The sequence below is a fragment of the Delphinus delphis genome, chromosome 6 (genome assembly GCF_949987515.2).
Source record: "Delphinus delphis chromosome 6, mDelDel1.2, whole genome shotgun sequence".
NCBI classification, from domain to species: domain Eukaryota; kingdom Metazoa; phylum Chordata; class Mammalia; order Artiodactyla; family Delphinidae; genus Delphinus; species Delphinus delphis.
This window is the reverse complement of record NC_082688.1, coordinates 69,807,550-69,820,566: the sequence shown is the minus strand read 5'-3', so window position 1 is coordinate 69,820,566 and position 13,017 is coordinate 69,807,550. Positions and strand designations below refer to the sequence as shown.

The 13,017-nt window shown below is 36.2% G+C and overlaps 1 protein-coding gene across 5 annotated transcripts in view; it reads left to right on the top strand.

Moving 5' to 3' along the window:
• Positions 1 to 13,017, top strand: part of HACD4 (3-hydroxyacyl-CoA dehydratase 4) — a 95,941-nt gene that overhangs the window by 969 nt on the left and 81,955 nt on the right. For all 5 annotated transcript variants that reach the window (XR_009519884.1, XR_009519885.1, XM_060014808.1 and 2 more), the window contains exons 2-4: positions 770 to 873; positions 3,150 to 3,277; positions 12,333 to 12,445. Coding sequence is in view for 3 of the 5 variants with exons in the window: in XM_060014808.1 (XP_059870791.1) it covers positions 770 to 873; positions 3,150 to 3,277; positions 12,333 to 12,445 (345 nt within the window). In the remaining 2 variants the exon portion in view is untranslated. The remainder of the gene's footprint in view (positions 1 to 769; positions 874 to 3,149; positions 3,278 to 12,332; positions 12,446 to 13,017) is intronic.

The following is a 13,017-nucleotide window of genomic DNA, read 5'->3' as shown; positions in this document are numbered from 1 at the left end:
AGAAAAATCTTGTCTACCCTGGGCAGGGCCACTCCCACCGCTTTTCCGAACCAGAGGCAACGCTTCAAACGGTGCTTTCTCTAACTCCCTCAAACGTGTATCTGTCAGTCTTCTCTTAGTCATCTCCCCAGCAACCCATTTTAAAAGCCAGCTTGACTTCCCATATCTGGCCCAAGTGACTAAACTGCTTTCTCTGTGTGTCTGGTGAAGGAAGCTATCTGCTCTTGCAAAATATAATAGGCAGTGGTGAGACACTGTCCCCAGTCACATAATGCATTCAGAAGTCAGGTGTGTCCCATGATTGAATTATCCACCACCTGGGAATACCACCATTGCTACTCCCCTCTTGTAACTATAACCTAGTTATCAAGTTCAAGTTCTGCACTTAGCAGGGACACATATCGACCACATCAGCCCCTCTCCATCCATATTTTCTTTTCAAAAACATTCATAGCCTACTTTGCAATGCTTTTATTCCTTGGGGAGCAGCAAGGTTAGAGGTTTATCAAAGATGAAAGTGGATTTTGAAATAGAACCATATTTGTCTTTAAACAAACTCAGGATGGTTACTTTAACAGATAGTGTGCTTTCAAAATCTGATGGGGTTTAGAGGGGTAACCAAATAAAAGACTCTGATATGGAATAGTTGTCTCTTGCTTGCTCAGATTGGCCAGTAAGTTAGTGAAAAGATGAGTATAATGCTGAAAGGGTGATTATAAAGGAAGTGTTTAATATGTTTAAATGAAGTATTTTCCTGTATTTATTGTAGGTATAGGAAGAATGCCTATCTTTTCATCTACTACTTAATCCAGTTCTGTGGCCACTCATGGATATTCACAAATATGACAGTCAGATTCTTTTCATTTGGAAAAGGTAAAAGCCCAAAACAGTTTTGGATTTTTAACTTTCAATCCTCGTTTTCACCTAGTCCTGGTTATAATAATTTTTTAACTTCTATGAACTGCACCTAATAGCCTTCACTTCTCTAAAATGTAGTGACCATATTTTTCAGTAAGCATACTTTGTTCTTACTGCAAAAACCAAAACCTTTTTGGAGGAGGGGGGGAGGTAAGATGAGGGAAAGGTATGTGGCTTCCCCCTGAGTAGGCGTTTGCCCTGAAAACATAGACATGGCGTTGTGGTGGTGCCATTTCACTCTTCCGTTTTTGTTCTGCACCAAACCTTAGCAGATTTGGTGTGTGTTGTGGAAATCTGTAAATTCCAGTAAAACATTTTTTGCAGAGAAATCAGGAATTAACCAATTCTTCTCCTGTTTTTTATTCCCCAGGTTTCAGATAACTGGAAACTACTAACAAATGAAAGACAAACTTTATATTCCCCAGGCTTCTATTTGATCCCTTTAAAGGGCAGTGTGTCCATAAGAAAATGACACACTTTGTAGATGACTCATCACCTATATGGGAGTTAGCATTAATGGTTTAAGTCATAAGTTTCCTCCACTTTCCTAAAAAGTAAAGATTTTAAATGCATTTCAGTTTTCCAAGAAATGAATCACTGTCATTTAACATTCTGACTGTCAAAATAACATTCTTTTCACGTTCCATCCCCACATGGGTAAGTGTCATCACAGTTTACAACTGTTGCATGACTTGACAATTTGAGCAACTGCTGGTTTCAGCTAAAAACAAACATCTAGGATATATCTGGGAAAAGTCATGCTGTGCTCATCAATTCAGACTTCTGTATCCTCAGAAAATTAATCTACTTCTGTGGCACCATAAATGTTGCTTTTTCATTACTGCAATCTACAGATAAATTCTTGCCTTTGTTAAGAACCTCCAAAGATACAGCCTGAGGCTTGAATTTCAACTATGAGTGTTGGGAGTCCTCAAGCAGAGGAAAACACAGGGCTTAGGAAAACTTCCCTTATATTTTTAGGAAAAAACATAACTTCTAGACCTTGGAAGTTAGCTGTGGCTTTGAGGGCATATTATAGGTCATTCACAACATGAGTAACAAGGCATGAACTCTTTCTTATGCTGCCTGGCCTTTCCAGTAGGAAAAGTGCCTTAGTCAGCAGTGTACTTATTTCTTAATTGTTATCCTGCCGTTATAATTATAAAAGCTACGTATTATTAAAGAAACACAACCCATTCATATGGAAGGCAGGCTGAAAAGAACTATGTGGGGTTCAGTACAGTTCCTGAATCAATGTATAAATTAAGTAGCTCAACAGCACTCAAGCACCTGGACTAGTAACGTCTGCTACTTTCTTCCTTCAAGGAGCTGTGTGACTGATAATTCTGTTACAGCAAGTGCAGGGCCATGGATAAGAGCATGGACTGTCTATGCCTCAGGAATCATCTGTGAAATGGGGATGATAATTATGTCTATCTCATAGAGCTGCTGGGAAGAGACACCCTTTGTGGTTGATAAATTATTATCATGTGAATGATCACTAGGGAGTGAAAACAACAAAGACTTCCCTAGAAGATTCTTAACATGGCAGGATTTCAATTTAAAATTTAAACCAACACATTTATCCTATTTAGATGAACATTTGTTTGCCTCCCATTTCAGCTCTCTCCAAATGCAGTATTTGTTTTGGGCCCTCTGCAGTGGGCCCAAGTTCCAGTGTTTAAAACTCACAGAAATCCAGAAAGCACTAACTACGTATATATGAGCCATAAATGCTAGATACACATAAGATGTTATTTGATATCATGGCATCATTAATCTCATTTCCATAAATCTTCTCTGAAATAGTATTTTCTCATCTCTGTCATTTTCCTGTCAATGGACAAGGTGTGGGCACCACAGCTTCTTTAATAAACTGACTTCCAGCCTGTTTTCACTGGTGTAGTCTAGAGTCTAGCTGTTTACTTTTATGCTGGGATTCCTTTAGAATCTCATAAATGGGGAATAAATGCTTTAGCTTTGGCCATGGAGCCTTCTTTTTCAAGTTTTAAATCCTTTCTGGAAGAGGAGCAATTAAAATGTACAATGATATAAAGTGTTTTCTTTGGTTACATAGTCTTTGTAATTTAGTAATCTATTTAGGAAATTTCTCACATGTACTGAGAAAAAGGAAATAAGAAGTCTCAACTGTATTTCAAAATGCTTTATAGATTTGGGTTGTGATCTATGTTTTACTTACCATGTCTGTCTTTTTAATTCACTGGACACAGATTCAATGGTTGACACTTTTTATGCAATTGGACTTGTCATGCGACTTTGCCAATCTATTTCCCTCTTGGAGTTGCTGCACATATATGTTGGCATTGAATCAGACCATCTTCTGCCTAGGTTTCTGCAGGTAGGTTTTAATCGCATTATTTGTATTATAGAATTTGTCGCATACTTAACTTTGTTCTATTTATAGCCTCTGTTGACTTTATGGCAGTGAAAAAGCCAACCTTTGCTAATTTGCAACCCACATCACTAACAAGGAGAATTCCATGAAAAACTTACCTCATCCTAAAACACTGCACACTTAAAAAACAGAAATATAGATCAATGGAACAGGATAGAAAGCCCAGAGATAAACCCATGCACATATGGTCACCTTATCTTTGATAAAGGAGGCAAGAATATACAGTGGAGAAAAGACAGCCTCTTCAATAAGTGGTGCTGGGAAAACTGGACAGCTACGTGTAAAAGAATGAAATTAGAACACTCCCTAACACCATACACAAAGATAAACTCAAAATGGATTAAAGACATAAATGTAAGGCCAGACACTCTCAAACTCTTAGAGGAAAACATAGGCAGAACACTCTATGACGTAGATCACAGCAAGATCCTTTTTGACCCACCTCTTAGAGAAATGGAAATAAAAATAAACACATGGGACCTAATGAAACTTAAAAGCTTTTGCACAGCAAAGGAAACCATAAACAAGATGAAAAGACAGCCCTTAGAATGGGAGAAAATAGTTGCAAATGAAGCAACTGACAAAGGATTAATCTCCAAAATTTACAAGCAGCTCATGCAGCTCAATATCAAAATAACAAGCCAATCCAAAAATGGGTAGAAAACCTAAATAGACATTTCTCCAAAGGAGATATACAGATTGCCAACAAACACATGAGAGAATGCTCAACATCATTAATCATTAGAGAAATGCAAATCAAAACTACAGTGAGGTATCACTTCACGCCAGTCAGAATGGCCATCATCAAAAAATCTACAAACAAACAAATAAAAAAAATCTACAAACAATAAATGCTGGAAAGGGTGTGGAGAAAAGGGAACCCTCTTGCACTGTTGGTGGGAATGTAAATTGATACAGCCACCATGGAGAACAGTATAGAGGTTCCTTAAAAAACTAAAAATAGAGCTACCGTATGACCCAGCAATCCCCCTACTGGGCATATACCCTGAGAATACCATAATTCAAAAAGAGTCATGTACCAAAATGTTCATCGCAGCTCTATTTACAATAGCCAGGACATGGAAGCAACCTAAGTGTCCATCAACAGATGAATGGATAAAGAAGATGTGGCACATATATACAATGGAATATTACTCAGCCACAAAAAGAAATGAAATTGAGTTGTTTGTAGTGAGGTGGATAGACCTAGAGTCTGTCGTACAGTGTGAAGTAAGAGAGAGAAAAACAAATACTGTATGCTAACACATATATATGGAATCTAAAAAAAAAAAAAAAGTGATGAAGAACCTAGGGGCAAGATGGGAATAAAGACATAGACTTTATGGACTTGAGGTTATGGGGAGGGGGAAGGGTAAGCTGGGACAAAGTGAGAGAGTGGCATGGACATATATACACTACCAAACGTAAAATCGATAGCTAGTGGGAAGCAGCCACATAGCACAGGGAGATCAGCTGGTGCTTTGTGACCACCTAGAGGGGTGGGATAGGGAGGGTGGGAGAGAAGGAGACACAAGAGGGAAGAGATATGGGGACATAAGTATATGTATAACTGATTTACTTTGTTATAAAGCAGAAACTAACACACCATTGTAAAGCAATTATACTCCAATAAAGATGTTAAAAAAGAAAAAAAAAAGAATACAATACCTGGTTGCTATTGCTGTTATTTTAGGTATCATTTGTATCTAGCCCTAGATGACCATTGTTCCTTTTAAAGGCAGGTTGAAGGAAGGTGGGAAAGTCACTGGTAGATATTTAGTATACTAAATCATTGCTGAATTAAGGCAAGAAAAACAAAAAAGTGGTATTTTCCATAAGGAGAGATAAAGGTTAAGTGACTATATGAGCATATGTTTAAAATTTACATGAGTATAATATTAACTGTTTGCAAAATAAATTGGAAAAATGGATAACAAAATATGACCAATTTGCATTGTAAAAATATTTGAAATACCAGAATCTGATTGTATTGCCAGCACCTAGCAAAGTGCTTATAACAGAAACATACACCTTCAATTTTGTTGATTGGAGGAGTGGCATAGATCCTTGTATTAAAATTTGCTTAAAATACCATGAAAGTTTAAAAGATGGAAATCAGTATAAACTTGAGGAGCCTATCAACTCAGCATTGCAAGTTCATGGGAGATTTTTGTTTATTCAGTAAAAGTAGAGAAATAGTATTCATTAGGATGAAGACATTTTCAGTGTTGACATATCAAATGTAAAATAAAAATTGGGGCAATATTTAGAGTACAAACTAGTAACAGAGTAGTCAGCTAGCCAAAACCTAGATGGAAATGCCTTAAATGTATTTCCTTACAAAATAAAAAGGGGTACACATATGTCCCAGAAGAAGCATATTATTTAGGAAAAGATTTATTGGTATTTATTATTTGTTAACAACTAAGATGCATATAGCATCATCTAATGCTAATTTTAGAGAACAGAAGTAACAACCCACGTTAAATGAAAGTTGTATTCTGTCATATGGAATTATTTTGCTTGGAGTATGATCAAATTTATCTGAATCTAAGTCATGTTTTCTTTTGGCATACTTTTTTGGATTTTGTACTTTATTAGGCTAAATTGGATAATATTAATTTTATGGTAAAACAGCAGTTTCAAAGTTAAGAGCAGTGTTATTTTAGTTATTTCCAAAGAAGGAAATGCAAGTGAGAAGCAGGACAGTTAAATTTGTAAGAAAGAAGAGCATCTTGAATATGTCTAGAAAATATGCATATATTTTATGCTTTCCAAAAGTATGTAGACTTATCCAAAAATAGAAAGTATTATACAACTTAGAAATCTGATTTCTTGCAGTCCTAGAAATTCCAGAATATTTAAATGTGATTTTAATCACTATTAATTGAAACTGTAGTGGCTTATGGAAGTATGATCACTGTAATCAGAATATATCCTGGTTTGGTAATTAAAAAATAATGGCAAGTATACACTGACACTTTTTATTTAAAGGTGAGGTGGCAAAGTCTACTGTTGTTGGAGCTCAAATGATTTTTAAGTTTCTGTTGTCAGGAGCAATCAGGGACCATCATAGTAGTGAAGACAGTTACCATTCTCATTCTGGGCTGATTATTGTTAATTTTTCTTGTGATGTTTAGCTTCCTCTTTTTATCTCTTTGAGATTCTACCTGTCCTCTGTTTCTTTTATTCATTTACTATCTTTTCTATGGTTTTCAGAATGGACATAGTATTGTAAAAAAGCTTCAAGAACACAGCATCGGGTCCAAAGTTTCATTTTCTGCCCCCTTCTTTTATTAGAGTTCTGCAGATAATTAGAAGAATTCCCTCATTATGAGATGACTCTGAGGCCCCTAACTTTAAAATAACCAAACGAAAGTCTAAAGTTGTGTAATTATTCTTGGTTTTCCTGTTTCCCCACTTTTAAGTGAAGAAACTAGTTAAGAATGTGGCTAAGCTACTCATACAGTAATCATAGCTGATTGCATATAGTATCTGGAAAAATGCATGGTGTCCAGCTGCTTTCAAGTAGGTTGAAAAACATGTCTACTCATTTGTGATGTTATTTTGACATTACCTTTGTGAGATTGCTAAGTCACAACGGAATTCTCTTTTTGGGAACTGGTCTTCCAAAATATCAAGATAAGTAATTCCCAAAAGAGGTAGGAACTCTTAGCTAGTTGAGCAATTAGAATCACATGTATCAAATGACGGTGGTGTGTGTTTAGGAGGGTATGTTTGTTTTCTGTGTTTTCTTTACGTTTTTAAATGTTTTATACACATCTTTATTTTGACAGTTAGGGAAGAGCCACTTGATTTTCTAATATTACAATTGGTAAAAGAAAGTGGGGGGAACCCATTGACGATAAGACTATAATAAGTTAACACAGAGATGTATAGTTTATGTATTTTTTAAAGGTACAATTTAGAGGAAAAGGGCAAAATGATAACATAAATAGTTGTTTATATACATCCATTTTTGGAAACAATTACATGCCAGTTAAAATTATATCAGGAAATAAAGTAAACTTTTGGTATTTTTAATTTTATAAAATGGGAAAGTAAAAAAGGTCCAAAAGTAGAATATAACTATAATTAAAAGTGATAAGTGAAAACTTGGCATCTCTCCTCTCTAACGCCTTGCTCCCAAATGAGCTTGCGTATTTTATTAGCTTGATTTTTTAAAAAAAAGTTGTATTGGGAAACTATGTTAGTATATTTAATCAAAACAACTTGCTTTTATGGAGCGGAAGTACCACCAACCCTGAAATATTGATTTTGAAGGGCTTTCTTCTGACTTCGCTTGTGCAGAAGCCTGAGAAAGAGGTTTTTATTGATATAGCTTTAGGATGTTTCAACTCAGGGAGAGGGAAAATATCCACAAAACTAACCTTTGTATTATGACATTAGGCTGATGTGCCTTTAGGAAACCCTCAGAGTTATCCACTTTACTCCTTTACCTTTTGAGAAATGCAAAGACTTCATACATAACTGAATTATAACGGCTAAATTCTGCCTCCTTACCTTTGCATCCCAATAAACATAGCTGCACATGTCTTCATTTTACACAATTTTTTAAATCTATAAATCAAAACACTGGGAGTTATTCCCCCCAAATTATCGTGCCTACAGACTTCCATTTGTGAGCCCAAATTGCCAGAACAATTTTTATTTTTACCGACATCACATCCTATTTCTGATAAGGACAAGCAGGGGTCTGCTTGTCAAAAATCATTCCAAAGATTTCACAGTCACAGATTCATAAGAACAAATATGAAGGATATACCCAAGGAGAGTGTCTTAAAATAAACCCTTTTAGGAAAACAGCAAAGTTTCACCCTAATTTCTTTTAATCCGTGACGCAGGTGCTTCTTTGCATTGCTAGATTTAATTATTTTTTTTCCATAAAGTCATATAGATTTTCTCTCCAGTTTTAAGTTGGGAACAGGTTTATATTGTTAGAGATAAAACTGTACTGCAGATAGTGTTGTGCTATGAGATTCCCAAAACTTTGATGCTTCCTGAGAATGAATTATTCACTCTGTACATATGAATTATTACGTACAATTCACTCTGTACGTAAGATTTTCGATTTTTCTGGTATTTTTTGCATTTGATCAGTGGAGTTCTTTAGTGTGATAGTTATAAATCTATATTCACAGTATAATTTTAAAGATGCTGAGATTAACTTTTTTATTCACTGATAGTCTTGATTATATAGAAAAATGTATTTTCCTGTAAATATACTAATCACTACATTAAATTATGCTTATTTTTATCTCCAGTATAATTACTTTACACAAAAGTTAAATAACTTATCCACGTTCACATAAATTGTAAATGGTGGAGCAAAAATATGGATTTGGGCTAGTTTTCCTGAACGCTCAACTATTATGCTACATTTGTTTACAGTGTCTATCTCACAAACTAGGACATAAACACCATGAGGGTTGGGACTTGGTCTTGTTCATGGTGTTATACCCCTCGGGATTCAGAATAGTGCACTCAATAAATATCTATTGATTGATGAATAAGTAAAAATATATAAATAGTATTTAGATGCTTTTGTCTTACAGAAGAATGTGGTGATTTGAACATTTAAGGGTATGTTTCTGAACTTCTCAACAAAAGTTTACAGGATTTAAAATAGTTTGGGATATCCTTTTAGTAATATAATAGTCGTTGAGGCTAAAACTAATTTATTTTTAAGATTGTAGAAATTCTCTCTATAGTTGAAGTATGATTTTTTACTCCTTCAGTAGTTTATAACTAATTTGCTAGATGCCATTTATAAAGTAACAGTTTTAGTCATTGCTTAATCTGGAGTTCAGGATTCCCAAATAGAACATAAAAATGCAAAATATTTTTATTTTGTAGTTACCAAATTTTTGAGTTAACCACATTACCAATATGTTTAATTTGGCCTAAGTTACAGTGTTTTTACTGTGCTTTTATTCTGCCTGTTTGAGTTGCACTAAACATTACAAAACCATTCATTAGTAATTGTCATGTTCTCATAGGATTTGTTTAAAATGACAAAGTGCTAAGTTTTCCCAAGTGTAAAGCTCTAAATAACTGGGCAAACTATTATATGTAAAGAAAAGTAATAAATTTTAAAAGTCTGTTCTTCAAAATTATTTTGGTGTTGATTTAGAAAATCAAGTAAGTTCTTGTTTTAAGGTTTAACTTTTCAGGAGAGGCTCTTTTTTTCTTTTTTTGAGAATGGACTATAACATAGACATTATGCGAGGGTGTAGCCTATAAAATAACAACGGTGAAAATGTCTTAGTGTTTCAGAACAAGGAATTTAGAATGACATTGTCTAGACTTTGATTTCATATCTATAGGCAAGTCACTTTCACTTTGTAAAATGCAGTGTCCTTTGTAAAAGGCAGATAATAACAATAGCACTTCTTAGGGTCGTTATGGAGATTAAATGAGATGGCGTGTGTTTGGAACGTGGCACAAAGTAACTAATAAATATTGGCTTTTTACCAATTTAAGAATATCGCCCCCTAAATTCTCCCATTGTATTACCATTGAATGGTCAAGTTAGATTTAAATAACCATCAGATAATTTATTAATTAGACTGACATCGTATGGGAGGAGGACCTTCACATACCTTCCTGTATATATGTGGTTGTGTTTTGGGGGGCATGCTGATTGCTGATTTCTCTGCAGTCAGGTTACCATCACTAACATGCCACAGTCCCTCATGTGATGATTTTAAACAGCGTGAGTTTCTTTGTGCAGCTCCAGTCTCTCTCTTTTAGGAGAGTTTTCCCTCCCTACTCATTAGTTGAGGGGCAGCCTGAAATCAGGGATTGCCTGCAGCTCTGGAAACCAGGAGACTTGGGATATATATGTTTCCAGGTCTGCCACTAGTATGGGCAAGTCACTTAATTTCTCTGGTTCCCAGTTTCCTTATTTGTAAAAAGGTGGGGTTGGGCAAGTATCTAGCAGGGCCCTTAGAGAGCCATCTTATCAAAAGGTAGCTTATGTTCTCTCTTTCAGTAGTCAGCCATGTAATTAGAAATATGTGTATATGCATTCATGTGTGTATCTCCTGAGATTTTTGTCAAAAATTAGATAATTTTCCTAATTAGCAGGCACTGATCAAATGTAGGATTAGGCAGTGCCTAAATACTTGTTTGCTGCTAAGATCTTGTATCCGAAGGCTGCCGGGTGTCATAGCAGCAAGCTTGGATCATTCGGTAATTATCATTGCAGTTAAGTCTAATTTGTTATATAAATATGGTTAAATCAAGAAACTAGGGCATTGTAAAGAAAGACTGACAAAAGAAAAACAGCCATGTAGGTAGCTTCCATTGATTGACTAAGGTTTGAATCATATCTAATTTCCTTAGCCAAGCAAGGGCCCTCTTGACTCACCAATGTGGTTATAAACACGCTGATACAGCTTCTACATGTGGATTTCTGATCATGTGGCCCAATGTTGGCAAATCCTGGATTTCTCTGCACTAGGTGATTTTCCAGGACTAACAACCTATGATTCTAAGTCATAGATTATCCCAGTCTTTAGTCCTTGATCTGCTTTAAAAATAGACAGCTATTGAAAAATACAAAGCAGCCCTCATCTTCCTTTATCACTAACATGCTCCCTCAATCTCATGGATATTTTCCTTCGACCATTGTGAGGAAAGTAAAATGTTCTATTAAAAACAAACAAAAAACGCAGAGTGTACAAAGTATATTAATATGGCATAAGAAGGCACATTAGATTGGAAAGAGGAATGTATATTTTGAGGTCAGTAATGAGCTGAGCCATAAATGTGTGCATTCTTAATTTATAGATGCTTACTGACTTGGAAAAATATGAATTTGTTGAATTCTTTTCATTTTCCACTAGCTTATGTGGGTTAGGATTATATTATTTCGCATCCCCTTTCTCCCTTTCTCCCACCTCCCACCCACCCCCACCAAAAAAACTGAAAAACAAAGCAAACCCCCCCAAAACTACAGGGGCTTCCCTGTTGGATGAAATGGAAATTTCTCAGCCTGTCATTCAAAACTCTTCACATCCCAGCCCCCAACACCTTTTCAATTTTATCTCCTAGGATTCCCTTCTGTGCACCTCCTCTCTAGCCCCCAGGGGTTCTCCTTACTCCCCAGCACACTGTGTGTTTTCACACCTCTGCCTCTTTGCTCAGGCTCCTCCCTTGGCCTAGGATGCCCATTCTCCTATCCAGTCTACCTGACAAACCCCTGTCCATTCCTCAAGATCCAACTGAAATGTTGCCTGCCTCCATAAATCTTTTCCGCATCTTTTTCTCAGACAGGTATCTCCCTCCCCTGTGCTCCCATATATAGCCCTTTAAATGACAGCATTATTCACACTGTGTTACAGTTACTGCCCCACATTCTCCTACCATTGCTACCCTGTGTAGCAAGGACCATGCTTTCATTATATATGTAGTCTTAGCATCTGATACATAGTGGACACTCAATAAAAGCTTGTCAAAGTGAGTAAAAACCATGTGTGCATGTATCACAAGAAGGGACATGCCCTGATTCAGATGAAATATGTTATCTTTTTATTCATTACATATAATTTGGAGAATGCAGAAAAACAAAAAGGAAGAAATGAAATTCATCTGTAACCCTGCTCCCTCAGAGATCATGTTAACTGTGTAGTATATATATTTATAGTTAAAGCATACTTTTTTTTTTTTTCTTTTTTTGGTGGTACACGGGCCTCTCACTGTTGTGGCCTCTCCTGTTGTGGAGCACAGGCTCCGGGCATGCAGGCTCAGCGGCCACGGCTCACGAGCCTAGCCGCTCCGCGGCATGTGGGATCTTCCCAGACCGGGGCACGAACCCATGTCCCCTGCATCAGCAGGCGGATGCTCAACCACTGCGCCCCCAGGGAAGCCCTTAAAGCATACTTTTAAGAGGAACTCTGGTTTTTAAAATTAGAAAATTACCTACCCGCTTAACAGATGATCCTAATTCTTGACTTTTCTCTTTCTTTGTTAGCTCACTGAGAGAATAATCATCCTCTTTGTGGTGATCACCAGTCAAGAGGAAGTCCAAGAGAAATACGTGGTGTGTGTTTTATTCATCTTTTGGAATCTATTGGATATGGTTAGGTAAGGAGGCAAAATAATCTCTTAAAACAAAGCCAAATTGCTTTCTACAGTGAAGCCAGTAATAGCTGCTTACATTTGGTTACTCTGAGAGAAAAATACATAACCCCTTTTCATATTATTTTATCTTGATATGGAAATGTATTTTTAGTGCTTTCCATAATGGGCATATCAAAGATAATGGAAACCTACCATGGTATCAAGAGCAAATCATTGCATCAGGTTCCCAGCAGAAGACTTGGCGTACACCAATTTGGAATAAACCTTGCAGCTGTTGCTAATGAAAGGCGTTCTTTGCAATTGCTCTGGTATGTGTTACTTTAATAAGCAAAGCAAAATTTTTATTCTATCATAGTCACAATTTACAAAGTTGGTTTCTTGGAATTCAAGAATATTATAAATATAGGGCCTTATCTCTCTGGGGAAAAAACACACCTCCACAAACATATTTGTATACAATTCCAGCGGGTTCAAATAACTGAAGTTCTTTCATGGACTCACTGGGAATCCTTGGACCTCAGGTTAAGAACCCTTGCTCCCGATGGTGTTATGTTTCCTTCTAATTCTAAAACTTT